The sequence below is a fragment of the Rutidosis leptorrhynchoides genome, unplaced genomic scaffold, assembly GCF_046630445.1.
Source record: "Rutidosis leptorrhynchoides isolate AG116_Rl617_1_P2 unplaced genomic scaffold, CSIRO_AGI_Rlap_v1 contig203, whole genome shotgun sequence".
NCBI lineage: Eukaryota > Viridiplantae > Streptophyta > Magnoliopsida > Asterales > Asteraceae > Rutidosis > Rutidosis leptorrhynchoides.
In genome coordinates, this window is record NW_027266452.1 from 1 (window position 1) to 25,874 (window position 25,874).

Genomic DNA, 25,874 nt, shown 5'->3' on the forward strand with positions numbered 1-25,874 from the left:
AAGGGAAGAAGACAACTCTACGACTGGTAGATATGGAATCATCATACCTTACAGTAGATTTCTTCAGAAAACTACCGATGGAAGTGGAGAGAGGTGGCAATGTAGCTATCCCCAGTTCTGACCAATATGCAGAGGGGCACTTTCGGAGGATAGGATCAAATGTTTCAACTTATATCGGGATGGTAGCTGGCTCACTCAGGTATTCCATTCCCAAAGCTATCGTGTATTGCCAAGTCAGGGAGGGAAAGCAGTCTTTGCTATATCACTTTTACACTCAGCTCGGCAGAAAGGAGGTCCTAAAATCCTATGACGTCTTCCTTTTTAGTAAATTCCATAATTTTTTGCCGGTTGCTTCACATATTGTCATATTTCATTATGAATATTTTCCTTGCAGGCCAAGCAACTTGCACAGTTGCTGGACGAAGACCCAGCATTGATGGAACGCAGGCAGCAGTGTGCCAAGAGACTCGAGTTGTACAAGTCTGCCCGAGATGAGATCGACTCGGTCTCATGGGCTTGAAAACATGTTTCTGTATTTTCAGTACTCGTCCGTTCTATGTTGTGAAACTCAATTGTCCTTTTGTTTAAGATTTTTTACAATCAATTAATTTTATTTTATTTTTTTCTGATTAAGAATCGGAATGGACCGGGTTTGATTTTTCAATAATTTATGACATGGACAACCAGGTGATACTGTGACTGAGATTAGAATGGGGAAAGAGAGAATAGGAAGAAAAATGTAGGAGAGATAAAGCTTGGGGAGGAAGAAGAGAGATGACGTGTAAGAAAAAACAACATGGTCTGAGAATTCCATGACAAGTTTACATCAGAAAAGTTTCATCAACTATAGATGAATCAAAAGGTTCCTTAAGAATAGGAATTATTCCAATAAATAATGAATTCCTGTAAGAATTTCACTGAGATATTTAGTAGCAACAAGAGCTTACAAGAAATATGAGCCATAGGTTAAGCAGAAAGCCCCATTTTCTCAAGTTCTTGTAAAGCTTCCCACAATTTGGGATCTTCGTAATCCTGAATAAGTAAAGCTGGTTTTGCTTCCATCAGCAAATGTGGAGGGTTTCTGGTCGTCAAACCAATAACAGGCATACCGGCTGCAACTCCAGCTCTTATCCCAGAAACCGAATCCTGGAAAAACCAGAGAAGAACATTTAGTGCCATTTAGGTCAGGTTCTTTAGGTCCACTACATCAGATTCCTGTACTTAAAGGGTGTTTGAAAAGAGAAACCTCGCATATAAATGTGTGATCCTTTGACACCTTCAAAGCTTCAAGGCCCTTCAAGTATGGCGCTGGGTGTGGTTTAGCATGTTCACACTCGCCACCAATAATCAGAGCTTGGAAAAAATTGGTGAGGCCAAGTTTTGCAATCATGAGTTCTGCATTTTCTCTCGGAGCATTCGTAACAGCGGCACGTTTCAGACCATGGTCTTCAATCCATTTTGTCAATTTCAGAAGCCCTTTGATTGGTGTCAGTTGTTCCGAGGCCAACCTATTCATAACCCATTACCCATCATAAGAATCACCTAACTGACAGTAAAAAGTTAACATAAAAAGGAATGGATCTTACTTTCGGAACATAGCTTCCTTTTCATCTGTGAATTTCAAGCCCCGTTCAAAGTCATCAGGGAAGAGGAACTTGGCAATATCATCATTGTGCTTTCCAGCAATGTTTTGAATGAAGAAATCTTCCGTGATTGGAACTCCATTATTATAACCAATCTGTCAGGCGCCAAATATCAGTACATGAAAATCCTTAAAGCGAGATTTTGCAGATTGCTGTTCTACGCTAATGACTCAATAATTGACGATCAGCACATTTCGGTATTGATTAAACTGACAATTACACTTTGTTTCCATACTTTATCACAAATTAACGGATTCACAATCCGGAAAGAAACAAAAATTACCTCTTGAAGCATTACTTGGAAGGCTTGATGATGGAGAGGATCGGAATCACAAAGAGTTCCATCGACATCGAACAATACTGCTTCCAGAGGAGCAAGATGGGCCAGCAAACTGTTGCTGGATAAAACAAAGGAGGAGAGTTACTAAGACCCGAGTCATCCGACAAATAACAGAACAAGAACCTAAATAACACAATTCTTGCTATAAAATAGTACTTTACAATCAAATCGGCATCGATCAAGCTTAATTTCTGTTTGGAATAATCGCTCACTCGAATTTAAGAGCATAACTAGACAATAATTAGTAAAGTTCAATGAATACAATACAAGCTCTCATTTTTAACATAAAGAACAAATTCACACTCAGGTTCCCATGCAACGAAAAATCAAAGTGATAAATCCTAATAAGAACATATAGCACGATCGATACAAACAAGAACATGGGTGATGAAATGACAACCAGGAATCACCAGAAAATCGTAAAACAACAACCACCCATATTAGTATATTACAATCAATGTATCAAAAAAATTTTTAAAAAAAAATCCCCAAAAAATGACGAAATAAATTACCAGTTCGCAGAATTCTCAGTTGCTGGAGCTGTCATTGCAGTGAGAGAGAGAGAGAGAGAGAGAGAGAGAGAGCTGAAAGAACAGACAAAAAAGGAATTGAATTTTACTCGCAAACAAGAAATGGCGATCTGTTTGGAGATGGAAACGAGTGGAAGGAGAAATGGAGAGCAAAAAGGGAATCTACCGAAAGAATCGTAAAAATGCCAGCCAGCCAGTCGGTCTTTCTTCCAGAAGATGCTCCCACAAAACTAATGTACGTATGATTTTGACATTAACGGATTAATTTTTCTCCATTTGACTTTATTTTTCAACTAGGTCCTCATACTAATTCGATGTATCAAATAGCCCTCGAGAAGAATTTGTTATATTATCAATTTTTATACTACCTCCGTCTCAAAATACATGATGGTTTCATTTTTGTTTCAAGCTTAATTTATATATAAAATAAAAATATCATGTATTTTAAACGGAAGAAATAATATTTTTTATGTTTAGTTAAGTCTTCTTTATTTTTAAGACAATGTCGCAAAATAAAATGCATTGTCCTAAAAGAAGAAGAAAAAAAGTTACGTGGATCTTTCATATTTAAGTAGAACTCAAGGGGTCTTAATGTCTTATGAAGAAATTAAAAAAAATAATGTTTTATGTAGAGGAGAATATAATATTGACTGCCCCTCTCACTTTTCCTGTCACCTTTCCATTATAAAAAATGTTTTTTTGACGATCTTATTAAATGGCCTAACTTCAGGAAAAAAATGCAAGCAAAAGCCAAATTGAATTGTATGATGACTAAAAAAAATCGACAAAACTAAAGTCACCAAAAATGTGCACACCAAATTCTATGATCAATTCCATATTATTTGGTACACTGATATCACCAAGCGCTACTTTGCACAGCCACTCACTCGACACATATATTAAAATAAAAACAGAAAATTGATTTTATGTGATATATAAATCATAAAAAATATTTTGTATGTATTGGAATAATTTTGTAGAATTTTTTATTTTTGAAATGATTTAAAAAAAAAATTATATAAGAAATTTACATTTTTTTTATTGATCAATTCATTATACTACATATTATTATATCTGTATTTCAATAAATGACACTTTCACACTTTTTATACATATTAATACCATTAATTTCAATATATAAATTATCTTTATTTTATAATTTTATTTTTTCTCTTTTTCTATTAAAATATTAATTATATGTGTGTGTAAAGTTAGTGGAAGAGTAAAAATAGAAAAATACATTGATATTCTCAAAACATCATCTATTTAAAGATAAAAGAAATTTTCAAAAACGTCATCTATTTACATACGAAAAAAATATTATTTATTTTTAACTTTTTTTTGTGTGGTTGGACACATTTAATCTTTTACTCCTCCCATACTATATATAAACCATCAACTATCACTTTCAACATCAATATTTTACATACGTAAGGAATTTCTTTCTTTCTTCAGTATGGATAAAAATCAATTTAATCAAAATCCACGGTTTCAATACTCACTAAATATTCAATTTCCTTCAAACTTATTTGGCATTTCCACGATGCTCTATATACTGATTGAGTTCTGCATTTAATGCCATCCTTTTAATTTAATTATTTACAAATAAAATATTTAATTTTTAATTATCGTAAATTTAATTATTGTGATGGTAACTTTAAATTAAAATGGTATTTATTATTTAATGTTAAGTAATATTGTTTTTAATAAATAATTTGTTATATTAAAAATATATAAGAAATTTTATTGAATATTCATGTATTAGAGTATATGGGTTTTTTATTGATGAGTTTTTTTATTTTTTTTCTCTTTGTTTAGTTGTCGTCAAGAATCGGTAAAAAACTCTATTTAAGAAACTTGTATTGTTGGTGTTCTAACATTTTGTAGAAATTTTTCATCATAATTATACGGATCATACGATTCGAACTCCTCACCTTATGAATGAAGGAAGAAATGCTCACTAATTGGACGACGCATTGCTGTGCTGGTAGGAATAGCATTATTCATATAATAACAACAAGTGAATATGTGTTTGTTCATTGATTAGCCACTATGGTATGAAATGGATGGGAATGAAGTATGAGGAACCAGCCAGGCCCATATTTTTATGGGCCTGATCTGTGTTTATTGGGCTTTAGAATTTTCCAGAAATAATGGGCCCAGAATAAATCAGACAAATGTATGCGTGGCGTGACGATAAAGTGACTATATCATCAAATTTGACCATTCCAAAGAAAGAATTGACTGGTGGTAGGCGACTATTATTTGACCTAAATGTACTATAGTAATCATACAAACTGTTTTTATAGGGCTTTTAGTGGCTGGGGCATACTAACGATATAGAATAATAGAATAGACACTTGAAATTATTATCGGGCTGTTATCTTTTTCTTTTTCTTTATATATCATCTCAATTCCCTAGTGCAAATTCCTCTAAAAAAAATTCCCTAGTGCAAGTACTCAAATCATAGTCGAATTAAATATAGTCGAGCCTAATTTGTAAAATTAATTTCGATTTAGACCATCCATATATATCATGGTGTGGAATGTAAGTTGCTTCGCGTAGAGATAATTAGGGAACCCCTCATCCTGTCATCCACTACCATATATGATTATGCAAGTCTTTGTTCTAGTAAATATATTTTAGGTATACCCTAATTTAATTTATTCATATTAGGAGAGAGCTAGCCGACGAGGGTCCCAATTTCTTGCCAATGTACTTCAGAAGATGAATATACATTGAATTATATATCAATAAGAGCATTGAAGATGACCATTTCAGATTTTTAAACCTCTCACGCTTGGATTGAGACTACTAGATCGGACATTTCTTTTTAGATTGTATTTTCATTCACACTAAGATTAGAGGGGTAACCAAATTGTCCATTTGTTAACTAATATAAAACGAAGTACGGAAGGTAGGTTACCCATTAATATAGCCCGTTTGAAAATGCAATGGAATTTAGGTTATTTCGAAAAAAAGAAGAATAATTAATTATCAATCAGATGGTGAGTGTAAATTATAGATTTTTTGCTTATAGATTTTTTTTACATAACTTATTTATTTGCTATTTTTTCCGTCCAAATTAGATGTTAGTATTTGTGATTTCACTCAAACCAATAAAACCATCATATAAATTCATTTTTCAATATAATTATAGTTATAGAGATTAAAGCCCCCTAAAATTACAACTAATAACCAAATACATGAAAAGAGTACATGGGATGAAGATGGTGAAGTTGGTGAAGTGGGTGTATGAGGATATAATGGATAAACATAATCAATGTTTTTTAAACTTATCAAAATTTGTATTTAATTTAGGATAAAAAATTATGTTATATTTACATCTAATTTGGGACGGAATGAATAGTCATAGACAATGAAACAAAGAAATACATCATATGTGTTCAATCTCAAATCGCAAGACGTTATTTATAAATGAAAAATTATTACTGCCTCTTTCTCATAATAGTTGATGTTTTGATTAAAATAACATGATGTAATTAATTATTATTAATGAGGATCAATATTTTGTAAAATATATATATCTTAAACTTTCCTAATTAATTTGAACAAAATAACATATATATTTAAAAAAATATTTTTTTTATAAAAATATCTACGTATCACATAATTAATTGATGACATTTTAATCAAAAAATAATGTTATGAAACAAATGAGTATTATTGAAAGATATAGACGTCAGAGTTATATATTTTAAGGTTCATTTGTTAATAGTACAATATACTTCCTCCGTCCCAAAATAGATGTAAATTTTTCAATATAAAATATATGTAAAAATTTGTATCTATTTTGGGACGGAAGTAGTATCTTATAATAATTAAGTGCTAGGGCACCAAACTCACTCTCTCATCTTTTCCTTGTAACTTCTCTTTCAAGCCTCTCACAACAATTAATTTTCTAATTCAAATTAGATTTTCCTCCTCGGTTTGGCACACTTTCCATATTGATCCATCCAGATCTTTGGTCAAACAAGCTAGCCGTTATTTTGAAATATAAGAAATTATATTCATCGAGATATATGAAAGTGGGACAGTATTTTGAGAGGGTAGTATATAGAAGAGAATGTCAAACTGAAAACATATATCTTCACTCTCTATAAATACTTCAATGCTCCTTCCACATTTTGCAAACATTAACCTTTTCCGACTTCAATTCATTCATAAAATTTTAATATGGCTCCCTTTTCTCTAAAGTCTCTTAGCTTCATCTATGCCGCCTTGTTTGTAGCTCAAACTCTAAGTGATGCTGCTACGAGCAGCGACTCCTTCGTTCAGTCTCGAGCAACTTATTATCCTAATTCTGAAGAAAACGGATCAGAGAGTAAGAAACCGAAATCCTACTTAACTTATTTAGAGATACCTACAACTGTCTATATATATAGATTTACATTAATTATATAAATGCGTAATATAAGTTTACACATTGATAATTATATATGTCATGTACAGAAGGAGCATGCGGATATGGTTCATTCGGAGCAACGCTCAACGGAGGGGATGTTTCAGCTGTTTCTGATCTCTTTCGCAATGGCCTTGGCTGTGGTGCTTGTTATCAGGTACCTGGTTTATGCATATCCTCCTACGTGAGGACACAAATTCGACTCTTGGGACGGTGGACTTTGGACTAGTGGATTGTATTAGGCATATAAAAAATAATAACTTTCGAGACGCTTTAATCGCTGCAAGCAAGACCAACACATAATTCCTGCATATTACTAAGTACTCTAACATAGATTATGTGATTGAAAACTTTTATCGGCTAAAGTTAATGGCGTTGATCTTATTTAGTTTAACGTCTCATTATTGAACAAATTTTTTGATTACAGTATACTTTTGTGCGGACTGCACGACTCGAACCCCTCACCTCACAGATGAAGGAGGGGATGCTCACCAGGGCCACGCCCTGGTAACCAGTGCCATTATTGAACAAATTATAATCCCAATAAAAGATTTTTTTTATTATTGATTTATAACATGATCATGGATATTATAATTATCAGGTGAGATGCAAGAACAGCTACTACTGTTCAGACAAAGGAGTAACAGTCGTTATAACGGATCAAGGGTCGAGTCACAATACAGATTTTATTATGACCAAGAAAGCTTTTTCTAAGTTGGCTCAAACCAGCTATTCAGCTCAATCTTTACTTTCTCTTGGTGTTGTGGATATTGAATATAAAAGGTATACTGTAAATATATAGTTACATATATACATTCAACAAATTAATCATCTAGTAACAATTTTGTGTTTATAAAATTACTTTTTTTGTTTCTGATTAATTGATATCTTGTACACATGCAGAGTTTCATGTAGCTACCCAGGTAAAAACATAACAATAAAGATAGATGAAAACAGCAATTACCCTTATTATTTGGCTTTTGGAATTTGGTTTCAACAAGGCCACAAGGACATCACCGCTGTGCAGCTCTGCGAGGTAGTACTATATATACTACTCCCTCCGTATCACAATACATGCAGTTTTAGCGTGATCATATATAACAACATTTCCTAGAGAGGTTCACCACAAACTTGAATTTTATTATTTGCCTAAACTTGAATTTTATTATTTGCAGACACAAAATCAGGTATGCAAGCTCCTAGACAGAACTTACGGAGCAGTCTGGACGACAAGCTCACCGCCAAGTGGAGAATTGTCTTTAAGGATGTTATTTAGTGATGGAGAAGATGATGAAACATGGCTAATTCCTCTCAACAACATTCCTAAAGACTGGCAACCTGGACAAATTTATGATACTGGTGTACAAGTCAACTTGTAGACCAATTTCCTTCACCACAAAAAGTGCTTCTTGTTTTCTCATATATTGTACTATAATTTGATTTTAGTTATCTTTTCAATATCTTCTATAAGTTATTAATTAGATTGGGATTGGCTATATAGAAGAATAAAGAAAGATGGGGTTTTAATAGTATAGATAAAGTTTGTACGTTTTCCTAATATGTAAGATTAATTAGTAGATGCATGTCTGCTTCCTTATGAACAATGATATCCCTTTTGTTTTTGCACTCATTCTTTACTGAGTCTCAACTTATTTAAGACATCTCACCAAATCTTCATCATTTTGAAAAAAGAATTAGATGCATGGGGGCTAAGCTCTGCAAACCACTTAATTGAATCTTGAAGCCATATATTCTGATCATATACCTTGTCTTGGCAAAAGATTCTGCATTTATTTCGGAAGAAACCCATCGGGGAAAACGGTAATGGTTAAGTTCACCCAAAAGCTCATAAAATAAGCTGATAAAAATGTCTACTCTGTACACTTGAGTCACAAATGATTACATTTACAGTTACATGTCTATGTACAGCTATGTTAAGCTTAAATACATGCAAAAAATTGAACCTAACTAAAATGGAGGTAGTAAAAAATGCTCATCATGGAAGTTCTTACGAAAGACTTCAATCTATAGAATCTTCCCTGTTTCAGCGTGGACAGATTGAATAACCTTATGATTGGATAGGGCCGCCATTAACTCCCATGATATGATTTGAGTCATTTGACGATCCTTCCTCTTTTTGATGGGTCAGCCAAATTCGGAGTCCTACCCTTTTACACTCTGTAGCTTTCTCTGTCCTTTTGGTTTGGTGTTAATTTATTCGGTCACGAGTAAAGTAGTTTCCATCCAACAATACACCCACCTGCGCCGGCAATGGAATTCCCGAGTTGAAAATTCGTTTTTCCATCAACGATCGAGCTTATTCAGCGAAGTAATCATCTTGACACAATTTGATTTGAGCACCAATCTTGCTCAACATCGAATATAACACTCGTCTCCTATGACATTTGTTAGATTCAGATAACCAGGAGTTCTCTTTAGTGTCAACCAGGCTTGATCCAACAAATTTACCTAATCTCTTTTCTTTCATCATCTTCCTCACATTTTCTACGTCATCCCATTTCCCTTCTGCGGCATAAATATTTGATAACAAAACATAGGGCCCACTGTCCGATGGGTCCAGCTCGATAAGACGGTTGGCCACTATTTTACCTAGTTCTGAATTCGAATGGGTCCTACAAGCGGAAAGTAGAGCTCCCCACAGCGGAGTTCCTGCCTCCATTGGCATCTTCTGAATAAGCTCTTCTGATTCTCTTGTCAAACCAGCCCTGCCTAGAAGATCAACCATACAGCCATAGTGCTCAACCTTTGGCTCAATCTCATAAACTCGACACATCAAATCGAAGCACCACCAACCTTCCAAAACCATCCCGGAATGAGTACAGGCAGACAAAACAGAGACAAAAGTAGAATCATTTGGCTTTACACCTGACTTCTCCATCTCCAAGAACATTTCTAGGGATTTCTCGCCATGTCCATGGATACCATATCCCATAATCATAGAGTTCCATGAAACAACACTTCTGGTAGGCATCTGATCAAATACGTCTCTGGCTAAATCCATTTCTCCGCATTTCGCATACATCGACAAAAGGGAAGTTGAAAGTAACACATCGAGTTTTATATTATTGGTTTCCATGTAAGAATGAACCCACTTGCCTTTGTCAAGCCTTCCTAAATTTGCACAAGCAGTCAAGACACTCACAAGAGATGCGTCGTTTGGCCTTGATGATTCTTGTTCTATTATCATCCTATCAAACAATTCCAAGCACTTGCCATAGTCCTTCTGCCTTACATAAAGAGCAAACATGGTATTCCAAGAAACAACATTTCGCATAACCATCCTCTCGAAAAGCTCGCGAGCACTTGTGATGTTTCCGACTTGCGCATACCCATCAATCATACAATTCCATGAAACAACATCATGAAAAGGCGTTATCTCAAACAACTCTCTTGCTCTTTCCATATCACCAGTACCTGCATATCCTGCAATCATAGAGTTCCAGCTAAAAATATCTCTTTCAGGCATTTGATCAAACAGCTCACGTGCAATTTCAACCTCCCCGTTTTTCACATACCCATCAATCATTGAATTCCAACTCACCATATCCAACACAGACCCATCATCAAACACCTCACGGGCACTGCCGATTTGCCTACAAACTGAATACATATGGATTAACGAGTTTCTAACGAACAAATCCGACGAGAACCCATGTTTGACAACTAAAGCATGAGCCTTTTCACCGTCTCTCAGAGACCCAACCTCTGCACACACTTTCCCCAATAACGGAAACGTATAATGGTTAGGCAAAACACATTTAGCCACCATTTTCTCATAGTAAAAACTCAAAGCACCATAAGGGTCATTCGAATTCAAGTAACATCTCATTATAGTATTACACAGAAACGCATCCGGTTCTTTAATACAACCAAAGACGGTCACAGCAACGGAAACTAAGTTCAAAGAAGTGCAAAGCTTCTTTATAACCCGACTCGAAGCAAACGAATGTTGAAGGAGGCCAGAGACAGTGAGCTGGGCATGAATTTGATTGAATTCGGTTGCTTTATTGCATGATTCGAGTTTCTGTAAGATTGGGTGGTTAAGTGTTAATTCGGGTAAGCCTCGGTAATCAAAATCAGTAAATGGGTGGTGTCGATGATCGTTTGGCCATAGCTTTGGCGAGGGTTTTGAGAGGTTTCTGTTTGATACAATGAATTTGTCGAGAGTGATTTCCGCGAGTTTGCGCCTAACTGACATTTTTCCTGTTTCGAAATATGGCGGCAAATGGCAAATGCAATGATGCTATAGAGAGAAAGAGAGCCTGTTCCAGAGATATAAATCAAATACGGTAAATTCAGACTTGTGACCGTGGGTAAAAAACTTTCCACATTTTGGACATTTTTATTCCTACGTATCAAAATATACGAGATAATAACATTTTTTATACCTCAAACATATCAAAACTAACAATTTGGTATCTTGTGCATTTTTTTAACAATTTAGTATCTTTTCCTAAAAAATCCTAACAAACTCATATATTTTGTTTGCGTAACAGATTAATTCTGTTAAATTTATCATAATTAACGCCACATCACCACTTGACTCAGCATATATGCCGTTTCAGCATCATCAACCTTAAAAAAAAAATTCAGATTCTGGCCACCACTTCCGACGAGGACCAGATCGAATATTGTTGGATTTAAAAAAATTTTATATAGTCGGACTCGTTTCGACGAGGTGAACATCGTGGTGGTGTTGGAATTTTTAAACTTCAAAACGTTTGGTGCAGATCTAAGCTTAAAGGTTCGGTTTCCTCAACTTTAAGCTTAGATCTACACCAAACAGTTTGAAGTTTGAAAATTTCAACACCACCATGATTTTCACCTCGTCGAAACGATTTCGGCTACATAAAGTTTTCCGAAATCCGACGACGTTAGACTGCGTCACCGCCGGAAGAGGCTGCGGGACTTCTTTCAGTGGTCGTCGGTCTCTGGATTATGTAAAATTTTATATAGCCAGACTCATTTCGACGAGCTGAACATCATGGTGGTATCAGATTTTTTAAATTTCAAACCGTTTGGTGTAGATCTAATGTTAAAGTTGCAGAAACCGAATCTTTAAGTTTAGATCTATACCAAAAGGTTTGGAGTTCGAAAAAATCCGACACCACCACGATGTTCACCTCATCGAAATGAGTCCGGCTATATAAAATTTTCCGAAATCCAACGATATTCGACTGGGTCATCGCCGGAAGTGGTGGCCGAAATCTGATTTTTTTTTTTAAGGTTGAGGATGTTGACGAGGCATATATGCTAAGTCAAGTGGTGATGTGTTGCTTATGTGGCGCTGACTATGACAAACTTAACAGAATTAACCTGCCACGTGAGCAAAAGGTATGAGTTTGTTAGGATTTTTGACGGAAAAGTATCAAGTTGTTAAAAAAACGCGCGATGTATCAAATTATTAATTTTGATATGTTTGAAGTACCAAAAATGTTATTATCTCCAAAATATACTATATTTTATATTTTTGGGTTCATAATTCGTTTATATGAAAATACTTTTTCATCTTTAAAAAATTATCGTTTTTCATATTCATATGTACAACAATATCAACAATCATTTTTCGAGTAATCATGATGTCCATTTTCTTTCAAATTATTATAATATTATTTTCTCGCTAAGTAAATGATATATACGAAATTGGTGAGCACATTTTTCTCCAATTACAAAGTGAGGAGTTTGAGTCGTGCGGTCTACGTAATTAGAATATAAAAAAAATATATAAAATTTATGCACAAAATTTCATTGAGAATCTAAAAACGAAAATTACTGTGAAACTTTTTTCCCAAAACAAAACAATTTGTATGAACGTAAAATATATATAAAAGGAGTATTTATTATGGCCGGGATCCAGTTGCATAATGTAATCCTAGCCCTCTATATTAAATTAATGGTTAAGATTAATCTAAATAAAAAACTTAAATTCATGTTAATTGACATTTTTTTCTTTTCTTTTTTTCGTCCCAATTGTAATTTTTAATTCTGTTGCGAGAAAGCCTTTTTTTTTTCTCGATTCTTTTTGCGTTCTTTACATTTCCGTCTTTCATAAAAAAAAAACATTTCCGTCGGTAAGCGACTTTTGAACTGTCACACGGCTACTTTTAGTAGTTTTGACTTTTGACGATTGGTTGACCACAATAGTCGCCTTTCTAGTCGTTGTAGTCGCCACGTCAGCACAAACTTACCGAAGAAAATAGATTTTCGAGGTAATATGAGAAAAGTTGTTTGTTGGTTTGGCTGCTCAACACCATTAATCTTTTAGGACATAGTCAAGGACTGGCCTAAAAAATTGAAGGTTGTTCATGAACCATGCAATTTTAGGATTAGGACATAGATAGATTCTTAGTAAGTAAGTAACAAATTAAGATAAGTTTCTGGCGGATTATGTTTTGGTTGACCCAACCTCAAAAAAAAAAAAATTGTTTTGGTTGACCCTTGACCGTTTTCAAAGGAAATGTATATACTGTAAACAGGAAACAAAAAGGATGTACAAGTCTGACTTGGACTGGATTGGAATTAGGAAAAAAAAAATACAAAGATCATTCTCTTAATCCTAAAGGTTGGATTTTTATTTTTTTTGGTTGGGTCAATAGGTTGGAGTGTTATAAATAGGTAACACAAGATTCTTCAGACAGGCAGTTCCTCACAGTTTATTATCAAAAATCCTAATATTCACAGAGAGAGAGAGAGAGAGATCATGGTGATGGGTTTGGAAGACAAGGAGAAACCTATTGATGGGAACATCACGCTGGGAGAGATTGTTCCGACAAGAAAAACAGACGATGTAGAGAAGAAGGTTCTAACCCAGAAAGAAAAAGAAGAGACTCAGAACGAGGAAAAGCCCCAGACAAATGCTAAGATAACAGCTAGTTACCGGAAAAGAAGTCGGAAAGGAATTCCGATAAGATCTGTTCTTCATGATTATGAACCATTGAATGATTGATTTACCCTTACCCTCAGACAATGATTGCCAGTCTATATGTTTATTTATAATTCAGATCATGTGTATTCTTCTAAAATGTTGTAGTCCATAACATATTTGCAATTGCATGTTTTTCCTTCCCATTAAGAAAATGAATGAACCCTCCCATTTAGTGTTATCCAACTAAACCCAGGTACCTTCTTCTTCACATCCTTAATCCTCATCTCCTCCCTTAGATTTTCCTCTTCGACACGTCGGCCACTTGCAGCATACATATTGCAGAGAGCCACGTGTGCAGGGGCATTCATCGGATCTAGCTCAAGAAGACTTTTCGCAGCCATAGAAGCCACCTCGTTATTTCTCTCACCGATCCCACAAACACCGAGCAAAGCACCCCAAATAGTGCGATCCGGCTCAAAGGGTAGTCTCAAAACAAACTCTTCAGCTTCCTTTACTTTTCCTGCTCGGCCAAGGATATTAATCATGGAAACATAATGCTCTACACCTGGTTCGATTCCATATACATTTCGCATTGAATCGAACAACTCCCATCCTCGATCGACCAATCCTGCATGGCCGCAAGCTGATAGGAGGCCTAGAAAGGTTACGTTATTAGGAAGAGCACCAGATTCCAGCATGGCGTCAAAAACGATTAGGCTTTCTTTAGCTAGCCCGTGATATGAAAAACCCATGATCATGGAATTCCAGGATATCAAATCCCGGTTCACCATGCTTGAAAAGATTTTATAAGCATCCTCGATTACCCCACACTTTGCATACATGGATATCAAAGAATTGGAAATAATCAAATCAGTTTTTTCGTTTAGTGTTTTCATGAGCATGCAATGGAGCTGTTTCCCTTTATCCATATCTGCCAATGCTCCAGAAGCTCCCAAAAGAACAGAAAATGTAGAATTTAAAGGGTTAAAACCGTGATAGCACATTTCCTTGAACAAAGAGATTGCTTCCTGGAAAAGCTCATTCTGGACATGTCCCGAGATAATTACTGTCCATGCAATAGAGTCTTTGTCAGGCATTTTATTAAAAAGATAACAGCCTTTTGATACTTTACCAACACTGAAATATCCATCAACCATTGAAGTCCATGATACCTTGTCCCGAACTGGCATTACGTCAAACAAATTCTCTGCTTCTTCCAATTTTCCAATCTGGATGTAACCATTGATCATAGAATTATATGACTGGACAATACATTTATGGCAATTCCTGTTTAGTATATAGCACGCGAAATCCATGTTACCGAATGAAGAGTACATGTGAATGAGGCTCCTTGATAGCCTTCCATCATAGTCACCACACTCCATGTCACTAACAATCAACTGAGCGTGTAGTTGTTTGCCAAGGAATGGGAACTTCATTCCAGCACAAGCATAAATAAGTGATACAAAGGTTTCACCATTCGGTTTTATGTTCTGGTTCCTCTTCATTTTAAGAAAAAGTGACAAGGCATCTGCATAGAAGTCATTCCAAGTGAACCCACCAATCATTGCAGTCCAAGAAACCACGTTCTTCTCAGGCATTCTCTGAAAAAATGAATATGCTTCAGCTATTTTTCCTGTCCGACAATATCCTGCTATCATACTAGTCCAAGTAACAACATTCTTAACCTCCATCCCATCAAACAAAAGCCTAGCTTCATCCATGTTACAATCCTCAACATACCCAGAAATCATAGCATTCCCAGAAATCACATTCCTTTCAGGCATTGCATCAAACATCTGCCTTGCCTCTTCCAAATCACCATTTCGAATCAACCCAACAACCAATGAATTCCATGACACTACATTGCGCTGCGGCATATCGTCAAATAATCTCCTTGCCTCACACATCCTCCCTGCATCTGCCAAGCCAGAAAGCATTGAAGTCCAAGATACCACATTCCTTTCCCGCATATCACCAAAAATCTGTATTGCCTCACTCAATCTCCGACACTGCACAAACGCAGATAACATGGCGTTATATGTAACGATATTTCTCTCTGGCATGATGTCAAAGAGAAATTTGGATTCATCAATGTATCCAGCTCGGGAGTATTTAGTGAGCAATGAAGTCCATAGAACAACAGGGTAGTCAAAGTCTCTTTCAACCATTTTGTCGAGCAAATAGCGTGCATCCTTGAGATTCCGGTTGGAAAGACAGCGGAGAAGTTGGGAGTCATCAAAATTGAACTTTACGTTATGGGATTTGTAGGATTGAAAGGAACGGACATGGAGGAGTTGACGGTGGTTGTGAGATGAGGCCTTGGGAAGCGAGAGGGCGGCGAAAGGTTTGAATAACCTTATGGCGCGCATCAACAAAATATTATGAAAGGTCAGCTATTTGCTCCCTAGCGTTGCCGTTGTTTTAAGTTTCGAGTCAAGTTGATTTTAAATTGGATTCATTCAGGACCAAGGTTGGCTCGGTTCGAATCGTTCCACTCAATTTCCCAGTTCCAATACAATTGAAATTCGATATTGTTTTTGAGAGTGACATGCAAATATGAAACTGAGTAACTGACACAGAGAAACACCAAGTAATTTCAAAGTTTCGATCTTATTCAACATAAAAATCATCCGACACAAGCAACAGTTTTTACTCATGTCGACAAATATTGGGTTTTCTTTCTGTGTAAATCTAACGATGCAGCAAGTTTTGCTGGCCCTTGATATGCCCCCAAGGAACGCAGGCATTCAGCTACAATCAATACTCGAGTGGGTAGAAGAAACCCGATTCAACAAAGATTAAATGCTTTTGCGAGTGAGGAAATCTTTTAAGAGTTGAGAAACTGGTCAACAAGTTTTGCTACAGAGTTGGCAAGGCTATCGGCTGCTTCCTGTGTTGATGCCTCTGCGTATACACGAATGATGTCCTCTGTACCAGATGGTCGTATAAACGATCGGCCTCGGCTGCATTTTGCTGCATTACAGATTATCAACCATAAGATAGTGAAAACATAGGGTGAAATTACAACAATTACTTGTAAAGGGAAGGAGAATGTAAGCAAGGATATGCAAAAATGGCACTCAAGTATGAAGAAACATAACCACGTACCAATTTCAGCATTGATTGCATCTTGAATACCAGTTGGCTTTACAACCTCGGTTTCTGCATTAGTTGTGACAACTGCAGTTCTGTCTTTTACTATAACCTGAAATTCAGAGGATTCAATGAAAACATAGCAGAGTCAAACTAGATTATACAGCCAATTCCATTATCTATCATGTGGGTAACCTAGGTTGATCTATGATTAGCTAATCTGAAAACCATTTTTTTTATAAGCAAGGAAACCGACCTTTAGCATCCTACTGGGTAGATCTTGATAGAGCTCGCTCCACTTGTGTATTGACCAACCCATATGTTTCAATATGGCTTCCACCATGAGCAAACCACTTAAAGCATCACCAACAGCTTGGTTTATTAGCTTAGTCACGGCCAATAGCCTCAAAGCAGCCTTTTGCTCTTCAGAACCTGAAAAAACAATAAGAAAAAATAAAGCATGGGAAACTGATAAACTGCATACGATATCCAAAGTGATTCAAAAAGCTAGAGAAGAAAACCTTTAGATGTGGATGAAAGCTCTTTATTTTCAGCCTCTAACCAAGATAAGAAGGATTGTGAGAACAGGATAGTGCCATGACCATTGGCCTCGAAATAGATTCCTATATCATATTGAGCTGCTTTCTCATGCAAATATTTCACTCCCGTTGGAGTAAGCACGACTTCTAAGCCCAAATTTTTAAGGTAATCCGTTGATGCTCCATTTGCATATGCTGTCTGTACAACACCAAGACGAGGTTCATAATTATTAGTTGTTTTTTTGGCTCCCTCCCCTTTGAGAATACCTATTTGATCCTTAATGAATATAGCAAATAGAGATAGCATCTTGTCCCCATCAACAAGGTCAATCCTGCTGGTATTATTTGATGCCACAGTAAAATATACAAGTCTATCAGCATCTCCATCCAAACTAGCACACCTGCAAAACTAAAACCACTGCATTCAGCATCAATCATTCTCGCTTTCCTTTTGTTGGACAGTTTATTCACGATTTATTGTACCGAAAAATTCAATAATTTGATCAAACGCATAACATATATGTTTAAAACAACAGTGGTGACATTTTTATGCAATGACTACGTAACTAAGGGCATGCATTTGTGATCTCAAACATTCAAGCATGTAAGATGGACCAGACATCTTTAGACGAAAATTACTTTTGTTGTGCAATAGACAACCAAGCAAGTACACACCTTAACTCAGAAAGAAGTATAGAAATTCCCACATCCTCAGTACCAAATCCTAGAGGAACGACCTTTTCCTTCTGCACAAAATCAGCACCAACTCTTTCGTTAAGTTCACCTTCTCCTTCAAGTCCAGAATTACGGACCTCCATTGCTTTACCATTCAGCATTTTCTTCAAGGCAATTAGTTTCTCTCCACCCACTCCATTAGCACAATCGACAATCAATTTGTCAGCTCCCTCACTGACCTGGTCACTTTTCGTCGGGATTAAACCCATAAAGCACCTATATCGGAAACAATGAAAAAAGAGAGAGAGAAAGATTAAAAAAAGAAGAAGATATACCTTTCAAAAGCTACTCTAAAGAACATTTTGACTTCACCTGAATGAATCTGAAATCTGTTGAAAGTAATCAAATTCAGTTGCTTTCATGCCCTGGTTTCTAGCACGAACCATCCAGTGCAGCTGTGGAGTTGTTACTATTCCCATATCAACAGAGACTGCTCCAATGATTGAATCAATTCCCTTCAGTTTGAAAAAACACAATGAAAGATATAAACAAATCCTAATTCAATTGCATAACGTAGAAGGGCAAACTAAAGCGTTAATGGCATTACCTGTTTAGCTGCTTGAAGGAGTGATTCACCACTAGGCCTTGTATCTCTACCCAACAATATCTCAGCTGACCGCATTCCATCCCAATGAAGTGGAATATTTTCCTTCTCAACGAACTCCACTATCAACTGTTTTGAAAATAGGAAATCATATAAACCCACATTGTTCCACCTACAAGGATTTAACAATGTGCATGGACTAGCTACTCCTAAAATACACGAGCAAGATTCCAACAACAGCGAGTCAGCTAACCTCAATTAAATTTTGGGGATCCTGAGCATTGGCAAGACGATCAGCGAATGGTTCCCAATCCTGAGTGAGCATACCACCACTTGGATCAGCGATTTTGACTCCATTGTCATTAACTTTGTTATGAGATGCAGTGATCATCAATCCAATCACAGACTGGGTTTTCAATGATCGGAGTGCTGCTAATATCCCAACTCGGTAAACAGTAGATACAAGGATAGAGGCATCTTCCCTGAACCCTGCTGTCCCATATGACAGCTTCACTCCTACAATGTGAAACAGAAAATGAAAACAGAAGCTAAAACAAACAAACAGACTGAGAATCTGAAGATGTTATTACCTTGAGGAGGTGGATATTGAGAAGAGATCTTGAGGATGAGCGATTTTTGTTCTTCCTTCATCTCTATCAACGAAAAGTTTCTCTGGCTCTGAAATCTAAATTCTGATTTGTTTGATCGCCGTTGGCCGTGGATTTAGTCAAATCTATACTGATTTTCAAACGACATCGTTTCAAGTTCAGTTAATGTGAAGGGTATTTCCGTAATTAAACGTCTTTCTCGAATTCTCGTCATGCTATGTTATCCCTTTCAGAAACCCCAATTCAATTCAATCGAAAATTTCCAGTCATGGGTCTTCTTTCTTGGTTCAGTGGCAGTCCCAAAGCTCAACCGGAATCTACCGATAAACCCAATCTAGCTATGACCGCCGTCGATTCCCAAACCCCGGCCCCCGGCATGAACGGCGCTATCGAGGTTCCTCGAGCCGAGAATATCACAGTGTTTGAGTTTGGATCGGTTGCCGCCACCGGCGATAAGGTTACCTTAGCTGGTTTCTGCCCCGTTTCCGATGACCTCGAGCCTTGCCGCTGGCAGATCCTCCCGGCGAGTGGTAGCGAAGCGCCTCAATTTCGCGTCGTCTTTTAAATAGTGTTGTTCTTCTGTTTGTTAGGAATTGAGACGGTCTCGTTCTGTCGGTATGCTACTTTTTCGTTTGATGCTATTTGGGTAAGGAGTATTTTTTGTATTGTATTTGGCATGAACATGATTAATGTTTGATGGAAATCTATGAACTTTCTGTCTTCTTTTGATTCTTCCCAGTGTTGGATGCGAAAAATCGTTGTTTTAATTGAGTCTTTTTGAAGATATCCTATGATCTCCATTGTTGGCCCAGTACATTTCATTTGATTATCGCTAATCTTGCGAAGATTAAGATTAGAAATTGCGAAGAATAAGAACAGAGCTGCTTGACCGATAAACTTTATGAACTGTCTTAAAAATGCAATCAAAACGCCAGAATTAAGCTGATCGATTTTTCAAACAACGGCGCTTAACAGTACTCTTACCGAGTTGTAGGCTTGTTGAAGAGTTTGCCGAGTTGTAACCTTGTTTAAAAGGTTGCCGAGTCATAGGCTTGTTTAAGAGCCCACCGAGTTGTAGGCTTTTTTAGGCATCAACGATCTGGCTCCCAGAATGACCGAGGAAGCAGAGCTCGAATGATCTACTCGAGTACGTGCTCTACCTTGAGAAAATCCTGCCAATGCTTTCCTGAAGTATGTTTACAAATGGAGGGAAAATTAATTCCATCGGTAATGGTAGGAGGTGATAGTTGGATCAATTTTTGAGTTTATTTTCGCTTGGTTTAAAAGATTAAATCCGACATGTTATTCGAGACTTAAATTAGAAGAATAAGATTATACCATTTGAAATTACGAAATTTTATACTTCATTGCTTCAAGATCACGCCTCGCCTTTTTGCAAGTACTGGTCACTGGACCCGTCCGTTGGACAGAAAATCTGTACTTTTAAAAATTTAAAATTTATCTATATAATATGAAGAATTATATAATAATTATTTATATTAAAATTTATTAAACATATGTCAAATATTATATTAAAAAATAATTATTTTAACTTTATATTAATTATAACTATTTTGATTTTATTTCAATAAAATTTACAATTGAATTTGCAATTGAAACAAATTGAAAAAATCTCTCTATTATTTATATATAAGATAAGATATAAATTATAATTATTTTGATTTTATTTCAAAATCTAAAATTCTATTAGAATTAAAATTTTATTTTCTTTGAAAAATAAGATATGTCCGTTTTAATTAAGAATAAGAAAAAATATAGAGAATTTTTATTAGGAATAATATTTTAATAAAAAAATTTGAAAAAAAATAATATATATTTTAATTTGTTTAGGAATAATTTTTTTTACAATATGACCTTTTGAATAGGAAAAAGAAGAAGATGTGCCCGTTTTAATTAGGAACAGGAAAAAAATATAATAAATTTTAATTAGGAAAATTTGTTAAATGAGAAAATTAGAAAAAATATAGTATATTATAATTTTATTAGGAATATGTTTTTATTGTGTTTTGATTTCCTAATTAGAATAGGAAAAAAATAATTTGATTAGAAATAATTTTATTAAACTCAAATTTTAAATTAGAATTATAGTTTAATAAAAAAATTAGAAAAAATCATATATGTTATTATTTGAATAGGAATAATTTTTTTAACAATATACCCATTTGAATAAGAAAAAAAAGATGTATTCGTTTTAATTAGTAATAGGAAAAGAATATAATGAATTTTAATTAGGAAAAATTATTTGATAAAAAAAATTAAAAAAAATATAGTGTATTATATTTTTTTACAAAAATAATAGATAGGAAATTGATTGGGAAAAAAATTATAATATTAGGAAAAAAAGTAATTGATAGAAATTTATTAGATTCGTTATATTTTTATTGTGTTTTGATTTCCTAATTAGAAAAGGAAAAAAATAATATCATTGACTTAAAATTGTAAATTGAAACCTAATAAGTTCTTATATACATGTGTCAAATTACTATTTATTAATAAAATGCCATATGTTGGAAGTTGATTTGACAATAAAATTTACAATTGAATACAATTAAATTTGCAATTAGAACAAATTGAAAAAATATTTCTATTGTCAATAAAGATTGAGGGACGATCCTCACTACCACAAAAGAATATGTGACGCTCATCATAGGCAAAATAAAAAATGGAACCAGCAAACAAGGCTAGTTCATCTTCTACAATAGACCAGGGACTCAAAAGCAAAGACAGAAATCTCAAGCCAGAAAAAATGTGAACCAAGAATTTCATCACGTCGTTCAATGTTGCAGCTGGAGGAAGATGCTACATTGACGTTGATTGTTGATTCTCTTAAACAAACCTTTATATATCCTAGGACTTATAAATGTAATTTCTCATCGAGTAATTTGGGTTTCCGATCATGTAGAATCTCAACGCTTGTCTAATAGCTCCGAGATGTAAACTTGTTTAAATCTTTTATACCATCCCGAGTAGTAGCCTTGTTTAATATTTCCCGAGTTATAGCCATGTTTAAAATCACCCGAGTTGCAGCATTGTTTATGAGCTTACCGTCCCGAGTTCTAAGGTTGTTGAAGAGATCCGAGTTGTAGGGTTATTGAGAGCCTATCGAGTTGTAGGCTAGTTTATGTTTTGACACGTGTCCCCCTAATCGCCAATGGGCTCTATTTCTTCAATCGAAGTGTCCTTTCACCTTTGGCTATTTTCCGTCGATCAAATCACCGATGAACAGAGTTCTAAAATCATGTCTTCTTCTCTTCGACCCAGAGAAAGCGGCCAAAATCCAAGTCAACTTCCACGACTTCTTCTTCTTCCCTCGTCATACCTGAGCCGCCCCAAAGCTTGTTCCCTTCCAAAGCCGAGTTCTTAAGAGTCATTGCAGTCCTCGCCATCGCTTCTTCAGTCGCTTTTGCCTGCAACTTCTTATACGCCGTTTTCAATTCCGCTCCTAAACCCTTTTGTGATTCTGACATTGATTACTCTCTCTCAGGTTAGAATTTCTCAAAAGTATTTATTTCGGTTGCTGGGTTTCACTTTTTCACTAGCAACTATAGATTGTGGGTCATATTTTTGCTAGTGCAGTTCAATTTCTATTGAAGTTTGATATTATTTCTTCCCCATTTTCATGTTTTCCTTCTAAGAACTGTATAAACTGTGTTTATGCAGCTGCCATTACTAATATACTTTTAGAAGTTGGTTGATTAGATGTGATGCTTTTTATCTATGGCAGAACATCCTTTTAACCGCTTTATTGTGGTACAGATTTTTGTGAGCCTTGTCCAAGTAGTGGAGTGTGTCATGAAGGCAAGTTGGACTGCTTTGATGGCTACAGAAAGCAGGGTAATTTATGCATTGAAGATGGAGATATTAGCCAAACAGCTAAGAAACTTGTGCGTTCTTTTAACCCAATTTCTTCCCATTGTCTAGTAGTGTATATGTTTGTAATTTGTCTTTTGATTTTCATATCTTGCAGTCAGAGAAGATAGAAAGTCGTCTCTGTGAAGCATATGCAAAGTTTTTATGTGATGGAGATGGAACAGTATGGGTGTGTTATCTTCCATGGTTTTAACCTTCTGATAGCTATCTCCCATCCAATGAGTTCCATGTATTTACTTATTCCAGTGACTGCAATGGCATTGTGTTGATCTTAAGACACATATTCGCTTTCAGGTTTCTGAGAATGATGTATGGAACGATATTGGTGGTGAAATGCTAAGCAAGAATTTTGGGTCAGACAATTCCATGGACCCTTATGCAAAGAAAAAGACAATGGAAACCATTGACAGGATACTGGAGACAAGGATTTCTCCCAATGGGTATGCCATTGCATCCTTATCTTAAAACTAGTCTATGAAATCTTTTGCTCTATGATTGATTGTGCTCATAACATGTCAATTTCGTTTATTGTGTTAGGATTAAGGAATTAAAGTGTCCATACTCACTTGGAGAACATTACAAACCATATACCTGCCACATTCAGCAATGGATCTCCCAGAATGTTCTTATAATTGTACCTGTTTGTGCATTGTTATTCCATCTAAATGGCAGAATTTTCTGTGCTTTGTTTTTAATATCGACGTGTTGAAGCTTTCTGACGTCATTGAGATCTGTAGTTTCTGGGATGCGCTTTGTTAATAAGGAAAGTCCGTCAGAGAAGGAACTTATCAGTTAGAGTTGAAGGTCTATATCACCAGGTACACCTAAATCCTTATCTTTCTTTTCTTTTAGCTTTTCACACAGTTCTTGCCATAACCTGTCGTTCAATATTAATTCAGCCCAAGCTTGAACTAAAGTACTTCTCCAGTTTTAGCTCATGTTCTCATGGATTAATGAGCTGCCACTAAGTAGATGCGATTAAGATGCTGGTGTTTCCTTGTGCCTACAGTTAGGTTGATGCAATTAAGATACTATTAACTAATAACTAACTAGAGACTAATGACTTTTGGACATAATAATTCAATTATCTTTTCTAATATCCTGTATATTTGATTTATTTTTTTCCAAACTAAAATGACTTTAGTGTTGCATGCTTTTTAGGTATGTGAAATACTTGAGGAAAATGCCTTGGCTTCACGTGATATAAATGGTGGTTGTGAACCTTGGATAATTGCCTCCCGGTTGCGAGATCATCTTCTTTTGCCCAAAGAAAGGAAGGATCATTTATTGTGGAAGAAGGTATCTTTTTTTACTCTATGATCAGAATTAAATTATCCTCGCTTTACGATCTCCTGATGTATGCTGGTATTTTTGAGTATGCCTATGACGTGCCAACATTATGAATATTCCAATTTGTAGCTAGTGACTGTGACCTGTTTTCTTAAGTTGGATTCTCAAACAGATCTAGAAATAGAGTTTTCTTTCATCACATTATACTGCAAGTAGGTAACTTCAGTGAATGCTGTGTTTGAGAACCAATTGGGAGGCATATAAGACAAACGGACAGAGCATCTTTCTTATGAACACTTTTTTATCTACTGTCGTGGTCTAGTGGTTTGCTTTAATGTTCAAGTGTTTGAATTTGTTCCTTGTTATGCTTTTAGGTTGAGGATTTAGTGAAGGAAGATTCTCGTGTAGATCAGTATCCAAAGCTGGTGAAGGGTGAATCTAGAGTGGTGTGGGAATGGCAAGGTATGAAAAGCCATATTATCCTGTTGTTATTCTTCGGCTTGTTATGATATACTTCTTTTGTCATTGCATCTTTGTGTTCTCTTTTTTATGATGGGAGCGTTATAAATGATGTCGCCATTCCTTGTATAATGTTTTCTTTTCGGTTTTGCAGTTGAAGGTTCTTTAAGCTCCTCAGCAAAGAGAAAAAAGAAGGAGACGAACATGTTCCTGTCTTCCGAGCACATGGGAGTAAATTTTGATCAAAGGCATCATCAAACATCGAAGAAGGCTGGTGGTGATTTCAAGGTTCTCGATTCTGGAATTAGTGTTCATAATAATTGATACTATTGTAGGTCTAATTCATTCACATTAGAAAGGTACCATTTACCAGATCGCTGATATCAATGGACAATTGCAGACACCAGATTGGTGGCAGTTAATACCATGATCGCTACATTTATATGTCTTCCATTATTGAATGCCATAATGTAGAATGGATAGTCAAAATGGGTGTGGCCTACATTATGGCCTTCATGATCATATTGATGTAGCCACTGATATTTTTTCCTTGTCTAAATAGTGTCGGTCGATTATATTACTTAATACAGTAGTATAATTTTTATTTCTTCCTACTTGGATGATCTTATATTTCTTTTTAGATTCTCTAAGTTTTTCATACTTTCACCATTAAATAATAAAACCCTTATTAAACTGTACTTGCATTTTCTTACTTCGTGTTTTATATAAATCGATCCATCCAAAATCTACTTGTCATCTAGGAGTCGATTCCTGAATCGATCCATCCAAAATCTACTTGTCATCTAGGAGTCGATTCCTGAGCTACGCCTTGGTCGGAATAAGTTTTAGAAAGAGCCGAAGATGGAATGCATTATTCCTGTATATATAC

The 25,874-nt window shown here is 35.5% G+C and overlaps 7 protein-coding genes across 7 annotated transcripts; 3 read left to right on the forward strand and 4 right to left on the reverse strand.

Moving 5' to 3' along the window:
* Positions 1–966: 966 nt before the first annotated feature.
* On the reverse strand, positions 967–2,530 carry LOC139881844 (haloacid dehalogenase-like hydrolase domain-containing protein Sgpp). Its single transcript, XM_071866247.1, has 5 exons — positions 2,496–2,530; positions 1,927–2,056; positions 1,587–1,738; positions 1,247–1,508; positions 967–1,146 (listed from the first exon to the last, which is right to left on the reverse strand). Exons 1-5 carry the CDS (start codon positions 2,528–2,530, stop codon positions 967–969), a joined length of 759 nt encoding a protein of 252 aa, XP_071722348.1.
* A 4,181-nt stretch (positions 2,531–6,711) lies between these two features.
* On the forward strand, positions 6,712–8,316 carry LOC139881860 (expansin-like B1). The gene is made up of 5 exons (XM_071866263.1): positions 6,712–6,859; positions 6,988–7,094; positions 7,539–7,720; positions 7,841–7,973; positions 8,113–8,316. The coding sequence occupies exons 1-5, from the start codon at positions 6,712–6,714 to the stop codon at positions 8,314–8,316; spliced, it is 774 nt and encodes a 257-aa protein (XP_071722364.1).
* Positions 8,317–9,254: 938 nt separating this feature from the next.
* LOC139881845 (pentatricopeptide repeat-containing protein At4g18840-like) lies at positions 9,255–11,156 on the reverse strand. The gene has a single exon (XM_071866249.1). It carries the CDS (start codon positions 11,154–11,156, stop codon positions 9,255–9,257), a length of 1,902 nt encoding a protein of 633 aa, XP_071722350.1.
* A 2,548-nt stretch (positions 11,157–13,704) lies between these two features.
* LOC139881846 (pentatricopeptide repeat-containing protein At1g32415, mitochondrial) lies at positions 13,705–16,195 on the reverse strand. Its single transcript, XM_071866250.1, has 2 exons — positions 14,045–16,195; positions 13,705–13,785 (listed from the first exon to the last, which is right to left on the reverse strand). The coding sequence occupies exons 1-2, from the start codon at positions 16,193–16,195 to the stop codon at positions 13,705–13,707; spliced, it is 2,232 nt and encodes a 743-aa protein (XP_071722351.1).
* Positions 16,196–16,653: 458 nt separating this feature from the next.
* On the reverse strand, positions 16,654–19,388 carry LOC139881847 (phosphoacetylglucosamine mutase-like). Its single transcript, XM_071866251.1, has 9 exons — positions 19,328–19,388; positions 18,991–19,253; positions 18,741–18,866; positions 18,506–18,648; positions 18,134–18,409; positions 17,441–17,859; positions 17,176–17,351; positions 16,935–17,031; positions 16,654–16,799 (listed from the first exon to the last, which is right to left on the reverse strand). Exons 1-9 carry the CDS (start codon positions 19,386–19,388, stop codon positions 16,654–16,656), a joined length of 1,707 nt encoding a protein of 568 aa, XP_071722352.1.
* Positions 19,389–19,613: 225 nt separating this feature from the next.
* LOC139881856 (uncharacterized) lies at positions 19,614–19,910 on the forward strand. Its single transcript, XM_071866260.1, has one exon. The coding sequence runs from the start codon at positions 19,614–19,616 to the stop codon at positions 19,908–19,910; it is 297 nt and encodes a 98-aa protein (XP_071722361.1).
* A 2,118-nt stretch (positions 19,911–22,028) lies between these two features.
* LOC139881848 (uncharacterized) lies at positions 22,029–25,415 on the forward strand. Its single transcript, XM_071866252.1, has 11 exons — positions 22,029–22,046; positions 22,628–22,850; positions 23,123–23,250; positions 23,334–23,405; positions 23,531–23,676; positions 23,774–23,891; positions 23,977–24,054; positions 24,398–24,535; positions 24,901–24,988; positions 25,140–25,273; positions 25,386–25,415. The coding sequence occupies exons 1-11, from the start codon at positions 22,029–22,031 to the stop codon at positions 25,413–25,415; spliced, it is 1,173 nt and encodes a 390-aa protein (XP_071722353.1).
* Positions 25,416–25,874: the final 459 nt, after the last annotated feature.